Genomic DNA, 17,375 nt, shown 5'->3' with positions numbered 1-17,375 from the left:
TCAACTCCGAAAATTCATGAGCAACCATCCGACACTCCTGAATTGGCTTCCTGCTGAGGATATTGAAACCCTCCAACCGTTAGCCTTGGATCAGGACAGCTGCACTGTAATCAAGGTACTGGGACTACAGTGGAACCCCACCTCCGACACATATTCATACAAGGTCCGAGCCAGCGCCTGCCCTGCGACAAAAAGAACAATTTTATCGAATGTGGCAAGGATTTTCGATCCTCTCGGTTGGTTGACACCTATCAGCATGTTTGCAAAATGTCTCATTCAAGTCCTTTGGGTTCAAAATCTCGACTGGGATGCAAAACCACCACCAAACATATTAGACAGCTGGAACAAGTTCAACAGCCAGCTCCCTCTTCTGTCTGCACTCAACATCTCTCGCCTTGTCAGGGGAAAACAGGGCTGTTCCTATCAACTTCATGGATTTTCAGACAGTTCAGAATTGGGTTATGCAGCAAGTGTCTACCTTCGTGTGGTTGATGTTGATGGGACAATCACGGTACACCTGCTCGCTGGCAAATCTAAAGTAGCCCCTGTCAAGGCCCAGTCTCTACCTCGGTTGGAGTTGTGTGGAGCTCTTCTCTTGTCTCAGTTGCTTCGTCACATGATAAATGTGCATGGAATGGAACTTGAATTCACCTCCATTGTTGCCTGGACTGATTCACAAGTAGCCCTAGCGTGGATCCACTCTTCATCTCATGAGTTAAAAACATTTGTGGCAAATAGGGTTAGTGAGATTCAGGACCTGACCCCTTCAAGTTGGTGGAGGCACGTGCGTTCAGAACACAACCCTGCTGACTGTGGCTCACGTGGATTGTTACCTGCCCAGATACTTGACCACCACCTTTGGTGGACAGGCCCTGCATGGTTGACGTTACCTGCAGATGAATGGCCTGCAAGTGCTTCGTGTAGTGACATTTCCGATTTGGTCCAACAGGAGAAGAAGTCGTTGGCATTGGCAACTATTCTGTATACTGAAGACATTGATTCACTGGTCGAACGTTTCAGCAGTCTAATGAAGTTACTGAGAGTGACTGCCTATATTCTGCGTTTTGTTGCTAATTGTCGTCACTCACAAAGTGCTCGTGAATCAGGGACCCCGTGTCCTCGTGAGTTGGAGACTGCCTTAAATTTCTGGATACTTAGAGTTCAGTCGATGGTGTTCAAAGATGACCTGGCCTCTTTGAGAAAGAATACGCGAACCTCACCACAGATACGGAAGCTTCATCCTTTCCTCGACTCTGATGGGTTTCTTAGGGTGGGTGGCAGGCTTGACCAGTCGAAGCTCCCGTTTCAACACAAACACCCGGCCTTGCTTCCTAAATCAAACCCCTTGACGAGCAGGATTATACAACACTATCACAACGTCAATCAACATCCCGGGATACAAGCACTTCAAAGTATTCTTAGAGAGAAATTTTGGATTCTCTCAGATAAGCAGGCAATCACCAGCTGTGTTCACCGCTGCTTGAAGTGTTTCAAGGCACAGCCACCCACTTTCACACCCCTCATGGGAAGTCTCCCGGCCATGAGAGTTCAGCAAGTGAAACCATTTTCGAAGGCCGGCGTGGATTACGCTGGCCCCTTTTTCATAAAACTGGCTCGTGTGCGCAAAGTCACTCTGTTGAAGGCCTATCTGTGTATATTTGTATGTTGTACCACTAAGGCGGTTCATGTGGAGTTGGCGTCTGACCTGTCGACTGAGGTGTTCCTTGCTGCATACAAACGTTTCATCGCCCGCAGAGGGAGATCCTCTGACCTCTATAGCGATTGCGGGACGAACTTTGTTGGAGCCCACAACCAGCTGACAGAACTGCAACACATGTTGTCATCCTCATCGCATCAGCAGACCATAGTGGATTGTTTGGCTCCTTTTGGAGTGAGGTGGCACTTCAACCCTCCAGCCGCTCCTCATTTCGGAGGCTTGTGGGAGGCTGCAGTTAAGGCGTTCAAGTCACATTTAAATCGGGTCATTGGTGAACAGATTCTCAGCTTTGAGGAGCTCTACACGGTCGTGGTCCAAGTGGAGGCCATACTGAATTCTAGGCCACTCTGTCCATTAAGTTCCGATCCCAATGATCTGCGTGCTCTCACCCCAGGACACTTCTTGACCATGGAGCCGCTGGTGTCGCATCCTGAACCCGAATTGGAACAGGTACAACTTAACAGACTGCAGCGTTGGCAACTAGTATCGCGGTTGCATCAGGACTTTTGGCACCGGTGGCACCGCGAATATCTGCACACACTGCAGCAGCGTTCGAAGTGGCAAGATCAAACGATAGCTATCACACCAAACCAATTGGTGTTGATAAAGGAAGATAGAGTACCTCCCCTGCAATGGAAGTTGGGACGCGTCCTGCATCTTCATCCTGGATCTGATGGTGTGCCTAGGGTCGCTACAGTGCGTACCACCTCTGGGAGTCTAAAACGCCCTGTAGTGAAGTTGTGCCCATTGCCTCTTGAGTAGTGTTGAAATGGGTCATTTCAAGGTGGGCGGAATGTTTGGAGTGTGTATAGTGTACATAGGTATTTAAGTATTTTTGCTGACTTTACGTGTGCAACAAATTTGAGACTGAACATTCGAACATTTGAATTCCCGCGCTGCACAAGTAGCAGCGCCACCCCTTCACAGTTGGCCACCATGGTTCCAGATTTGGCAACGCTGCCAAGGTTGGCAGCGCGTCGGACTTCCGTCAGGAAGTCAGTTCATCGTGTGCTTTCGTGATGGTAAGTGTGGCTATCGGGCCCGCTCACCATTGTTTTTCGTCTCGTAACGCAATCCGTTGCAATCGTTGTTTGTACAGTCAATTATTTTCGCGTGATGCGAACACCTAACCTAACCTAACGTATTATTTTCTGATTTTTAAATTTTTTTTTTGCAAATACCGCTCAATTACATATTCACCCTAAATTAACTCATGAGTAGTGTTAAAGTAGGTTTTTTTTTTTTTTTTTTAATTTTTTAGGTCATATTTACTAGCATCGCATGCCCATATTTCATCAAGTAAGTTCTTTGTATTTGTTTTATGCCTTTTTTAATGGAATAATCTCCGTGTTTTAGGTTCATTTGTACTAGAAAACAACTATTTGAATGAAAAAATTTTTTTTAAATAATTTTTCAATCATTTTTTTCTTCATGGATTCGGATTCGATATTCGACAAATCTTTAAAGGATTTGACTAAGTATTCGGTTTCGGCCAAAAATAGGATTCGACCCATCCCTAATTATTAGTATAGAGAAATTGACACTGCATGTAAAAAAAATACGTTAATCGCGAGAATTCGTATATTGCGGGTACGTAAAAACAGGGTATGTTGATTTTAATCAGCATGATTTAAATCGTGATTTTAATCATGATTTAAATCATGTGATTTTTTTTTAAAATCAGTGATTAAAATCAATTTATAATATTATAATATGAACGTTAATATTTCCTATACTGTAGTGTTTAAACAAAGTAATCATGCCTACTTACATAAAAAATTGACTACTGCAATGATAGAATGAAAATTGAATAGTAGTTAATTTCTTCTACAATGTATTTTTAAGTTATTTTGAAACACTTGTTAAATATAGGTGGGTGGAATGTACCTTTAAATGCCACCTCATTTTCTCTCTTCTCTCCTCTACCTCATGTGTTTGTGTTGTGTGTGTGTGTCATATATCTCCTTGGCAACAGGTTTGTCTTCCAACAATGTAAAATGCTATTTTAGAACTGTAGGAAGGAAATTTTCAGTTCTTTGGTATGTCTGGTTTGGTTCAGTCAACATTAAGAAATCGACTGGCTACAGAAAAATCTGAAAAACTTGTATTTTTGTTTAAAATTTTAAATAAGTAATATTTTATGCAGAAGTTTTACTTTGAATACTCTCGTATATGTGCAATTCTGAGAAGAAGAAAAAAAGGAATTTGTGATTTTGGTTTAAATTACTTTATTTAAAACAATTGGACTATAAGACTATAACACTATAAGGGATGACAGAAGTGACAAAGTTACATTTAAATATGATATATTTTCAATGATGTATTTATTTTCTATAAGACATCTTTTTTTTTACTAATGTTAACTATGTTACTGTACTAAAAATTTTCATAAAGAGACATCATTAATGTTTCCTTAAAACATTATGCAATGTAAAATGTGGTTATTTCAAAGAAAGAAAATTAGGCTAGTTGTCTTTACAAAATGAATTAATCTGTTATTAATTGTACTGCAGAGCAAAGTCAAGTCATGAAAAAAGTCATGAAAATGTACTGTATATTACACAGATTACAATTTTTTATATTTTACATCAAAAAAACCCGATTTTAATTCAAAAAATCTGATTTTTTGATTTGTTTTAAAAAAATCAGGATTTTTTTCATACCCTGCGTAAAAATGAGGTTCTACTGTAGTATGAAGTTTATTTATTATAATGCTTCATTTGGCATTGTAAACAACCTAGTCTTTTATTTTCGTTAGCCACATGTCACGGTAAACAATACAGCCATGAACCAAAACGTGTGTGACTTGAATGCGAAAATTAAGTTCAGTTTAATATCTCTCCCCATAAAACGTTAATGTAACTTGCATGAAATGAGTTTCAAATGTTGTTTTTAAATAAAATAGTCAAATAAGTTTTAAAGCAACATAACCAAGTTTCCGTAAAAGTGTGCCGTCTTCGTGCATGTTCGGAGATGCTCGGTTTACATCAATAGAAAATTTTGGAAAGGCAGTTGGCGTCTATGAATTTGCAAATATTGAAACGGAAACGTTTGTAAATTTTTAGGCAAAGCAGCATCCTAAACATTTGAATTTTATTTTTTAATTAATGATACTCTGAAAATACTATTTGAAAAACATGTTTATTATTTTATTATCTTGTGATGCTTAACTCAGTATAGGTCAAGCCAAGTCAGATACGTTTCTGTTGACAAGTTCGATACATCGATATATCGACCACGTGACTAGGAGTAACAAACTTCAATGTACCAACTTGTACGGATTTATTCAACATTTTCTTTCTAACTATTTATTCGTTTTGTTTGTAAAAACCAAAATAATGTACTACAATATCAAACCTAATAATAATTATTGACGTTGCGATGGTTGTTTCCAATGATTACAATTAAAAAAACATTACATTTTGGTCAATTTTTTTTGGAATATCTCCACTACTACCCGATCAATCAATATATATATTTATTTTTCAGCAGTTGAAAACTGATCACTACCAGGATTTGTGTGTAATTAAATGCAATTAAGCGTGGATATTTTTGCAAGCAGAATCGTAAAGAAGTTTTCAAAAATCAGCTTTCATGTTGTGAAAGTAATACGTTTTGAGTGTTGAGATGGATGCCACATCAGCTCATTCTTCACAGTTTTCAGGAGTCAGTAATTTGGAACTTTTACAACAAGCATGGCAGTTGTGATGCAGTGTGCAATACATGTTTCAAATCTTTGAAGACTCCAACTGATTCCACTACAAGTTTGATTCGTCATTTAGAAAAGAATTCTAATGAACTTAACCTCTACAAGAAATAGAGGTGGAACGATACCACACTTTCGATACTCGATTCTGTATTGTTTTTTCAGTTCGATACTTTCGATACTTTCGATACTTTCGATACTTTCGATACTCCAGGGAAAAATATTTTCCCATTAAGTAACAATTATTACAAATAACATAAATTAGTTTTAAACTATATAAATTCAATCTAGCATACCAGCACAATGTCTGATTAAACTTAAATACATAATGTGTAAATAATTGCATTATATTAATGAAAGATATAAATTCATCATTATATATACGAGGGTTATTTTTTTTTCAACCTCCGATCGGCTGTAATAAAAAAAGGGAATGAATTGGGAAATTATTTTAATGTTAAAAGAAACGTACATGTTTACTCTATTTTTCCACATAATCACCGTGCAGATTGAGGCATTTGTCGTACCGATGCACCAGCTTTCCAATACCCTCTGCATAAAATGATGCCTCCTGCCTATTCAGCCACGTTTTAACAGTCACCTGCAGTGTGATTACAGTTTCATTTCTCCATGGCATGCCCATTAATCAATACCCTAATCGCTCGTACACGAATCGACACGTCTCGTAGTGTTTACCCCCTTCCACCAACCATGTGGAGCGGCCAACTCACACCTCAGTTGAAGCTTGGTTATGGGAATGTCAACATGGCTGCAACGATAAACTGTACGGCGAAATGCAAGTTGCGTGGAGTCATCCGTTTCTTACAGGCAGAAGGGCACACTGCAGCAGAAATCCATCGCCGAATGAGTGTTGTGTGTTAAAACGTGGCTGAATAGGCAGGAGGCATCATTTTATGCAGAGGGTATTGGAAAGCTGGTGCATCGGTACGACAAATGCCTCAATCTGCACGGTGATTATGTGGAAAAATAGAGTAAACATGTACGTTTCTTTTAACATTAAAATAATTTCCCAATTCATTCCCGTTTATTTACTACAGCTGATCGGAGGTTGAATAAAAAAAAAATAACCCTCGTACATATAATAAAACCACCAGAAATGTAAAATACAGTCCATAATCAAGTAAAGCTGACATGAGAAACAGTGGCCTTACAAAATGTTATGAAGTCCTTTCGTGGAGGGGGGAAGGGAGGGGGGGGGGGGGGGGGGAAGTCACCAAGCCTAAATTAGAAATAAAAAAAATTAGGCTATTGTAAAAAGAAAATCAGAAATTTTTGCTTGTTTGTTTCATGTTACAAACAACTTTATGCAACAGAACAATTTTCAATAAAATTATAACTTGAGAAACGTAAAATACAAAACAATCTGATCGTAAGAAAACAATAACAAATGGGTATATTCAGTTAAAAGATTAATGAATGCACAAAATATGATATCCGTGCGTTGGTAAAGCGCGTGCACCATTTTCATATCATTGCTAGTTTACGCCACTAGTCTCGCTTGGTGCTGGCCATAGATGCTACAACCGAAGTGCACAGTCTTCCTGATACTATCCATGTATCTATGGTGCGATAAAGTTATTTTCTTACGTTTGCAAAGGTAAACAATGAACGTTTTTCAAAATGAAAGCATTAAAACGTAGTTTATCAGGAGGAATATAACAAAAAAATTTGTGAGTTTTAGGACTTTTCCACTTCGTAAAAACATATGAAACGGGAAATTAATGATTTTATAAGTGTATGTTCCGGGAAAGTAAACCATTGTAAATATAGTACTTTCGGCAGGATCAAAATTAATCGGCGTATGACACGGGAAAATATATGAAACAAGAACGTATCATCGTAGTTGTATTTTTTACGATGGCGACTCAAAACTTAATTCAATACAAATGAACAAGCATTCCGGTATCGAAAAAATGTATCGAACTTACAGTTTCGATTCTCGCTACTTTGCGATACCGTCAAGTATCGAAGGTATCGAGGTATTGAAGTATTGGAAATCCCATCACTAACAAGAAACTAAAGGAAGAACATTCAACAAGAACACTTTCACAGAAACAAAAAAATAAATGACAATTTCAAGCAAACGACCCTTGGTGAAGCATTCCAGAAGCCAGCAAAGTTCCCTCTGGATCATGCCCGAGCAAAAGAAATCACAATGTATATAGGAAAATTGATGGCAACAGATTTCCACCCCTACACAATAGTTGAAGATTACGGTTTCAAACAACTGTGTGAAACCATGGAGCCGCGGTACAACCTGCCAACAGCAACTACATTTTCAAGGTCTGTAATCCCAGCATTGTTTGATGAGCAGTCAAAGATCCTTAAAGATGAATTGGTGACTGACATTGAAGGGAGCATATTTTCTTTGACCTTCACAACTGATATGTGGACCTCTCGGAGTGGATAAGGATATATGTATCTCTGACTTCTCACTACATAACAAACAACTTTCAGCTCAAAAAACATGTGTTAAGCATTTCACAGTTTCCGGGCAATCATACTGGAGAGGCCATTAGTTCAAAACTGACAGAACTTCTTCACACGTGGGGCCTTGCTGAGGTGACTGTCTCTATATATGTTGTCTCTGATAATGCAAGAAACATAGTGAATGCTGTTTCACTTTCTGGGTATGAACACATACAGTGTTTTGTTCATTCGCTTCAACTTGCCATCAGTGATGCAAAGAAAGGTCTTGGTATCATTGATTTGCTTGCTTCTGCCAGAAATATAGTGACGTATTATAGTCACAGCAATGTGGCTAGGGAAGACTGCACTCCAAACAAAAACAAGGAGGTTTTCCAGTTCATGAACTGATTAAGATGGTCGACACCAGATGGAACAGTGAATATCTGATGCTTTCAAGGTTGCTAGAACAGAAACAACCTGTCATGGCTGATTTGGTAGAAAATTGTAGGGATGGACTGTCGGCCAAGGATTGGAAGATGGCAGAAGGTATGGTGCAAGTGCTTCAGCCAATCTATGAAGCCACTAAAGAAATGTGTGTAGACAGACTTCCAACATTACCCACGGTGATTCCAGTTTTGATTGGAATCGATAGTGTTTTAAAGAAACACATTGATGCAAGTGGAGCTGTTCAGCTGTGTTGTTTGCAAAACAACTGAAGCAGTGTGTTTGGTCGGGATTCCCGGAATACAAAAAGAATAAAGTGTATAGGACCGCCATGATGCTTGATCCTAGATTCAAGGCCGTTCTTCTTGATAAGTATGAAAAAGACTTAGGAATGCATGAAATAAGTAAAGAAGCCCTAGAAATGAAAAGTTGTAATATGCAGCCCTCACAAAGTATTACGTACTAATGAAAGTAAATCAAGTGTAGCTACAAGCAGCAGTGATAGTAGCAATATCTGGTCTGTTTTTGAAGAAATGAAAGAACAACAATCTACAACACCTGGTGAGTTATTTTTATTAATTTTTTTAATTTTTTTTTTTCAGTTTTATTTTTTTCAATACTGAACTAATTTTTGTGATTTTTTTTGTAGAAGTGCAGAGCGTTGAGAGAGATCTTCAGATCAGGACTTTTTTCAGGGAAAGCACTATTCTCCGCTCAGAAAATCCATTGGCATGGTGGTGCCAAAATGAATAAAAATTCCATTTACTTGCACCAGTGGCAAAAAAGTACTTGGGGATTCCTGCTACACAAGTAGCAAGCGAGAGACTGTTTTCTTCTGCAGGAAATACAATTACTTCAAAGAGAGATAATCTCTTGCCACAACATGTGAAACAACTAATTTTTTTGCATGAGAGACTTTTACCTAACCAATGTTGTTACAGGGTGTCTACTGAGTTACAAAAATAAAAATTAGTGACTTTTTCTTGACAATTTCCACTGAAGTGTGACCACGAAACTTGTCAAAATGGTATAATTTTTAAATGTTATAAAATTAAGTGTAGCCTATACCTTACATCAAAAATAAAATGAAAAATTGAAGATTTACTTATCTTTATCAAAATATACAGGCCTAAGTGCTGGAAAAAAAGACATATGAAGGTTAGTTTGAAACTTAATTGAATAAAATTAATTATATCTGCTTTCCCGCATGCCAATTTTTCGTCGCACTTTAAGCGCTAAAACAAGTTAACATTTGTTGGCAAACATTTTCAGCACATTATATCATAGAAAATATTACAATTCCATTCCGTAGCACTTTAACCTCTTCGACAATGATTTCAGTTGGAAAATAAAATAGGGCGGTAATTTAGGGATTTTGTTATTTTGTAATTTGTAAACATAGTCGTTAGCAAAACGAAAACACGAAAATACATCACACATTTTGTGCACAAATTTTTGGCTTTCTTTTATCCTAGCCAAACATAAATTTACGTTTCGTACACACAAGCAAGCAGTAAACAATCGAACTCAACGCAAATAGTTCGATTATGAACGCTCGCGCTCGCCATTTGGCCAACAACTTATCGATATGGACGCAGGTCGCGCGCATTGACGCCTTGACAGCTGCAATTGATTATGTGCGATCGTTGTGCGATCTGTAGAGTAAGAATGAAACTGACTATGCCGTGATCGGCACGGAACAAATACCATCCTTTTTTTAAGCGTGTAAGGTACGAGAATTGGATAAATTACGTTTTCACAGCATTTGAATTGACTTTTTTTTTTTAAATAAAGAAGAGCAACTCGCTATTATTAAAATTTTCTCTGCATTCTATGTAAAAATTATGACGTTGCACGTAGGAGAATAGAAGCTGTAAGCAACATTTTGAACGGGAATTTAAAGTAAACGTCTTATGGCGAAAATGGCGGGACTGGCCTAGTTAAACACAGGAAAATGTATTGTGTGGGAACATCTTAAGCCATGATTTTCCTGAAAATGCAGACTGTCAAAAGCACAAAAAATATTTTATATACAAGATCAGTGCACAAGAAATACACATTAGCCTTGTAATAAATTTTTTCGTAACTTTTACCAAAATATACTTAAAAATGGTGACTTTTTCGGGACTTTCGTGACCTTTTACAACATTCGTGACTTTTTCGTGACTTTCGTGACCTAGTAGACACCCTGTGTTAAAATACAGTAATATTGTAAAAATCTTCCCTCATTTTAAATTGTAATAAACTGATTGAAAATATTTTCTTGCGTAAAAACTCTATTGTAACCACAGTTTGTTTGCACGTTATTTATAATTACCTAAATGCAGTTTCACAAATTCACTAGGTAAATTTCTATAACATACTGTAAATCCCTGTAATACAATTCTCAAGGTTACCAAGAAATTTAGAGTTAGACTCATTAACAGGAAATTTTTTATTAAAAGTGTAAAATTCTAAAATTGTATTTGTTTACAGTGCCAGTTCTAATTTTTTACCATTATGCAAGAAATATTCTTAAGTAGGAATTTATTTAATAGGTTTTTACTGTTACAAAAAATTATTTATTTATTTATTTTTGGTACACTGATTTTGAATTAATATGTGAAAAATGCTACTCGCTCTACTCGACTCGGACTCGTGAGTATTTTCCTAGAACTCAACTCGACTCAACTTATAAAAACCCTGCTCGCAGATGTCTACTTATTTTCGTATTTTTGATTATGAAGTCCCATTAAATATGCTAAAATTTAAGCAAAATCTGATCTAAAAAGCAGTTCACTGTAAACTACAGCAAATCACAATGCAGTTGAATGCAAGGTGTCTATAAAAATCTGGTGAACCAATCTCCGGATATTAAAAAATTTTTTTATGACTTCTTTATATAATATGGTCTAATGATACACAGAAGTCATAAGAATTTTTATTTTAAAGAAAGTTCAAATCTTTTCACACATAATTTCCGCATGATATACAATGACAGTCTCCAAATGTTTATATTTAATGCATGACTATAAACTGAATTTGGGCGTCAAAAAAAAAAAAAACCAAATGCCAGTTACAAAAAAAAAGGCCGCTGGAAAGTAAAGCATGATGACTTCCAGCACAGTTACTGTTTTTAGAACTTTTTTCCCCCTGAGTCTTTCATGATCAATCTGTGAGTTTCGTTACTTTTTCGTGACTTTCATGACTTTCAGACACCCTGGAATGTGATGCAAAGCAAGCCAAACAACAGAAGGATGTGCTGGTGATTGACGCACCTCCTCCGGGGGCTCGCCGTCGTCCTTCTCGCTCACGGAGGAGCTGTGGCCCGCGCTCGGCACGTCGCACCGGTCCAGCTCCCGCTCGTACGAGGCCAGCAGCCGGGGGCCGGGCTCCTCGAAGGAGCTGAGCTCGGCGCCCACGCCGGGCTCCCGGGGCCCCCTCAGGGCCCCGCGCCGGCAGTGTATCTCCTCGGAGATGCGCTCCAGCTGGCGCAGGGAGGCCGAGTACGAGGCCTTGGTGGCGGCGACCGCCCCCTGCAGGGCCTCCACGCGCTCCTTCTGCGTGGCCAGCTGCTGCTGGCACAGCGCCTTCTCCTCGAAGTAGGGCCGCGCCTTGGCCACGCTGCGGCGCAGCCTCTGCTCCAGCTGCTGCGCCTGGCACGCCACATCACCACATCACAAATACCAAGCTGTCTCATGTGTCAATTTTCTTTTAAAGACTTTTTCAAATGTAATAAATTTTATCTTTTAGTCTTCGTCGCCGCTGTGTACCGCTTATAAAAATGTAACCAGCGCTAGTTGGCATCATTCATGTTTGGTTGTATTGATTCCCGTATAGAGTGCGCGTACGTAGTCGAATATCGATACAGATAGCTCATCGATTGCATGCAACGCCGAGTTAACTACATTAGATAGCACACGTTTTCTTGTGGTGTGAACTAGGGCTGGGCCGATGCCGATTCCGATTCTTAAGTATCGGCCGATATTCAGAGTATCGGCATCGGCAGCATCTGTAAAATATTTGCCGATACTTCGCGCCGATACCTCAGTCCAAGTTATTACACTGTGTTATATTTTTTTGTTAGAAAAAAATCACGCAACTGGTTTTTTCGTAAGTCAAAACTAATTTTTAAAATGTTCTATATCTTGGAGCCCTTAATTCCCTATGGGATCCACTGAACAAAAACTGAATAAATAAATAAAAAAATATTCATTGCCAACTGTGGAGCAAAGACAGCCTCATGTTACGTTTACCAGTGCTCGCGATAAAGTAAATTGCACTCGCGATCACGTTTACAGCACTCGCAATCATAGAAACAGTTGCTGAAGAACGTCTGAGTTGCTTGCCCCATCTCCATGTTATTTATATATCTAAGACTTTGCTGATGTTAGATTGTTGTATTTGTTTACAATTTAGTATTTACGTTAGCATGAATTGTTAAAATCTAAACCTAAAATGATATTTTAAAGATTTTTCTGAGTGTGATGATATGGCTGGGAAGAGAAGTGAAGTTTGGAAATACATACTTCACTCTTCAATCAAATGAAGATACCAAGGCTACATGCACTTTCTGCCATGTAAAAATATATAACGAGGTGGGGTGTTTGGACTTGTAAATATTGTGTGTAATTTAGTGTATACAGGGATGCCAACTTCCGAGTAGTCTCATCAGTAGTCACCCCTCCTCGCCAATGGATCATCGACCACACTTTGTAAGAGAGGGGTCCGGAGACCCACCCCCGGAAAAATTTGAATTTCAAGGTGTAAACTGCTATTTACGCAGTTTTTGTATCTGAATATTAAATATACTACCAGTTGGAAATTTGCTATTGTTTTATAATATTTCAGGTTAAAAATTATACACATTGGTAGCCTTGAGGGAAAGAGAGAAAACAATGAACACCTTAAGTGCTATCTGCCCTCTAAAACTCACAAATGACCAAAATTTTTTTTTTTGTATACATACAACGCACATGCAAACACAATGAGAGACCAAATAAATCAGAACACTTAAAACATGGTACATTACATTTACCTGCACTCACAACTAAAATATCTCATTTATGGCTAAATTATAAATAAAAAATTGCAAGCTCACCTCAACAGGAATTTCTGATCACATATTTCCGAAAGTTATGAAATAGGCCTAGGCCTACCATTTTTTTTTTTAAGTTTTACACTCATTTCTGGAATGTCTATATACATTTAACTTATATACACACACATATTTACAAAATCGTCTCATTTCAGCAGTGTGCCAACAAGTTAATTTATAAATCCTCCTTATGCACCCCTCCTTGCTTCAACTGGTTAACAGTAGCATGCTTAGCCATTTCTAGTTGCTTCTTGGAAAACTTCTTTTTGTAACATTTATCTCCGTGTGCACCCATTTTTATTTTTTCAACCATTAAAGCATTTAATGTCTCAGTTCCAAGATTTGCACGAAAGTCAGTAGCATTTTGCCTTACTATACTGAAAATACGCTCTGCCGCAGCATTGCTGTGAGGAACTAATAATATGGTCAGCATAAGTTTTGGGAGAACCTTGTACTTAACACTGCCACTCGCATCTACCAATTTGGAGATTTTTCCCCAACATACGTCCATTTTTGGTGAACCTAGGATTTCTTGATTTAGTTCGTCAATCTGGTACCTACTGAATTCAAGCTCTATTTCATCCATCTCACTTTCATTGACAACCCCAGGAAATTGAGACATAAGATACTCTACAGATGAAAAGTTCTTCTCTTTCTTAAGATTGACATCCACTATCTCAGTGTGTTTCAAAAATGTATCCTTCATGGGCAGTTTAGAAATCATATAGTCACAAGCTACAACAAAAAAATTTCTGACAGACTCATAAAATGACTTCAACTGTGATGTAGAAAGTATTTCTTCATTTTCCCTTAAGTAAACTCTTGCTTTGGCTCCAATCACAAGGTTTTCATCTGATTTCTGATGCCGTTTTTTTAACTGTACCTCAGTTATGTCAGAATTAGTTGAAACTACTGCATCTGGTTTCATGAAACGAACCAACAGATCTGTGAACAAGGCCAACAGTTCTCTGCTAACAATGTGTATGGATGGAGCCTCAGATTGCAACTTTACATTGCAAGAAGTGAAAGCGGGTAATACACTACTAAGAAACAAAAAGTACAGCTTGGTGAGAGGAGATTTTAAAATGTTCCTTACACTTAAGAAACTAGAATTATGGCTATCGTTAACTGACTCATCTTCGACACCAAACAACTCTAACAATGCATCCCACTGTTCCAAAAGTCTGTTAATAGCATCCAATAATGACAGCCAGCGGGTCGAAACATATTTAAAAATTTTGTGTGTTTTCAAACCACACAGCTTTTGGCAAGCAACTAATTCCTTTTTCCTCTTTGAGCTTTTTTCAAGGTAATAGTAAATGTCAACAACTAATGTTTCGATGTCACTCCCCAACTGTTTTGTAGCCTTCTGGGCACAAATATGCAATAAATGGCACACGCAACCTTGAACTACTATGCTAGGATTTGCTGTTTTCAAGAAGGATGCTACTCCTCGCAAATGCCCTAACATTGTATTACAATTGTCACTGCCAAATGCCACACAATTTTTCCAAGGTGTATTTTTTGCCTTCATCTCTGAATCAATAACAGAGAAAATTCCTTTTCCAGTGTTGTCGTCTGTTTCTAAAATGGAGAGCAAAGCAGTTACTATTTCTCCTTTAGAACTGTCAAAGTAACTGACCAAAATGGGGTAGAGTTTAACACTATTTTGGTCTGTACTGCCATCAGTTGCCATGGAAAACTTACCATGTTGCAGGATGGAAACAACATCGCGTGTTGTATCTTGCGCCATCGACTTGAGAACTGCAGTTGTTTTAGTACACGCACATGCATATTTCTTAGCAATTGTAGAGTCCGGAAACATGGCCCTAAATAAATCTCCGGCGTGGTCTGCTGATGATAGTGGTAAATTATGTTCTACTATAAAACACGTAAATAGCATTTCCGCATTCATGATGCTGTGAGAATTCTCTGTCTTGGTAAAAAACGAACTTAATGATTTCGTTCCCGCCTTAACCTTCGCAAGTTCGATGTGTTTCTTGGAAGCGATGTGTCGCCTGCAATCATCACGGCCTCCACGTTTGACTGAAAAGTCACAATTACACACGGTACAAAAAGCACTATGTTCCGACACCTCGCTGGTTTTCAAACATTGCCATTCGCGTGCATACTCAGTCCGAAACCGCTGCGCTGCGACCTTTTGTCTTTTCGTGGTCGTGCATTCATCGCCCGACATGGTTGTTGAATATTTACTTCGCCTTATATCATGACTAATTTATTTTAACAACCACTGTTCCACATTTCAACAGATAACGCAAACACAAACTACAACCGGCAAAGGCAAACTAATACTGGTAACCGGGTGTAAACAACAATGTCCCAAACTGAAGTGCGTGGCAACAGTGCAAGTAAGTTAGTCGCTTAGTGAGTATGGTACGCTCGCCGCGTAAGACAGGTACGCACGTAACAGAACATCCTGGAAACTACTGCTACGAGTACCGAAACATCGGTACGTCTACGCATCACTTTAATGGCAACGCTGCACGGATAGCGACGCGCGCGCGCCAGCCTTGTGAAGGTGAACTACACAAAACAAAGAACGCAATAAACATCTTCGCGATGCCTGGCCTGTAGTCCGCATTCTTCACTAACAAATGAATACAACGTAATTAATAAATACATAAAACAAGGAACACGGCTCTCAGAATAATGTTTGTCTGCCGATTAAAAATTTACTGAACGCCAAAAAAGAGGACTACTAACTAATTTGCCGCGCATCCGTAGTCAGCCATACACCGTCCGGAGATTCGTAGTTTACATACTCTGTCCGTAGGAACTACGGAAAATCCGTAGACGTTGGTATCCCTGTGTATAGTGTTTGGAAACATTTGAATTTTGAACTTCCCGCGCTGCTTGCTAGCAGCGCCAAGTTTTTCAAGTTGGCTGCCTGCCAAGGTGGGTAGCCCTGCAGCTTCCGGCAACGAAGCAACTGTTGTTGTTGAACCATCATGGCGGTAAGTTCTGTTATCATGCACACTTGCTGCCAATCGAGTTGTTCGCGAGTGAATCATTATTAATTGTTTCGTTTTATATGGATTTTACAGTCTCGTACGTCTCTAGACAAAACATTTGGTCCTCCGGGCCGGATAGATCCGGTTTTTTCTGGTGTTGTTTGAAACGTGATTCGTGTGCACGTGGTAATCAATTACACTTCGTCACACGTTATTTCGTGCGCTTTTCTTTCGTTATTTAGAGTATTTTCATGGTCAAGATTTCTTCGGCAACGTGTTTTAGAAGAAATTCGCAGAGATTTAGCGATCTAAGAAACTGTTATATTTTCTTTGTTTTCGTGGAATATATTTCGTGTTGGGGTTATGCTGTATTATTTATCGGCGTCTGCTCATGTTTTTTGTTGCGTTAGGTGTTTTTGCTGGATATAAATTTTGATTTGCTGTGTCTAACTTTGGTTATATTGGTCTTTGTTGTGTTTATTTCTTTGTTGTGTTTTTTTGGTTATTTCGTCCTGTGCTTCTGTTTGTGACCATGGCAGATATAGGCTCGGCACTCGTGCGTATCCGACTAGCAGAGGCTCGGCTCAAACGTGCCGTCGACCTGTCTCAAAGTGTTGTTGACGATATTTCTAAGCAAGGATTGTTTCGGGCCACAGTTTGTGATCCACCCCAAGTCCGTGATAAGTTCGAGGCGGATTTTATGGTTCTTGGGGCAACACAAAACTCTGACATCGATCTCTCAGAACTGACGGCACGTATGGACGATTACGAAGAAAAATATTTTGAAGTCATGGCGACGGTAAGTGCCCTGGAAGGGTGTTCGATGGAGAGCTCAACATCGTCAAGGCCCAAGGTGAGCAATTCTAGGGTGGCTTTATCAAAAATTATGCTTCCAAGTTTTGAGGGTAGCATTAAAAATTGGCCTAACTTCTCCAACTTATTTTGCACTCTCGTTGCTAACAATAGTGACCTTTCATCTGTTGAGAAACTGGCTTATCTGAAGACTGCTCTCAGTGGTGAACCCCTCAG

The 17,375-nt window shown here is 38.9% G+C and overlaps 1 protein-coding gene across 1 annotated transcript in view; it reads right to left on the bottom strand.

Annotated features, from left to right (window-relative positions):
• The window catches only part of LOC134536555 (SH3 domain-binding protein 5 homolog), a 125,646-nt gene that overhangs the window by 25,822 nt on the left and 82,449 nt on the right, over positions 1-17,375 (bottom strand). The window contains exon 6 of the mRNA XM_063376308.1: positions 11,555-11,932. Coding sequence (XP_063232378.1) covers positions 11,555-11,932 — 378 coding nt within the window. The remainder of the gene's footprint in view (positions 1-11,554; positions 11,933-17,375) is intronic.

This window comes from Bacillus rossius, chromosome 11, assembly GCF_032445375.1.
Source record: "Bacillus rossius redtenbacheri isolate Brsri chromosome 11, Brsri_v3, whole genome shotgun sequence".
Taxonomy (NCBI): domain Eukaryota; kingdom Metazoa; phylum Arthropoda; class Insecta; order Phasmatodea; family Bacillidae; genus Bacillus; species Bacillus rossius.
Note: the sequence above shows the minus strand (reverse complement) of the source record. Positions and strands in the feature narration are given on the sequence as shown.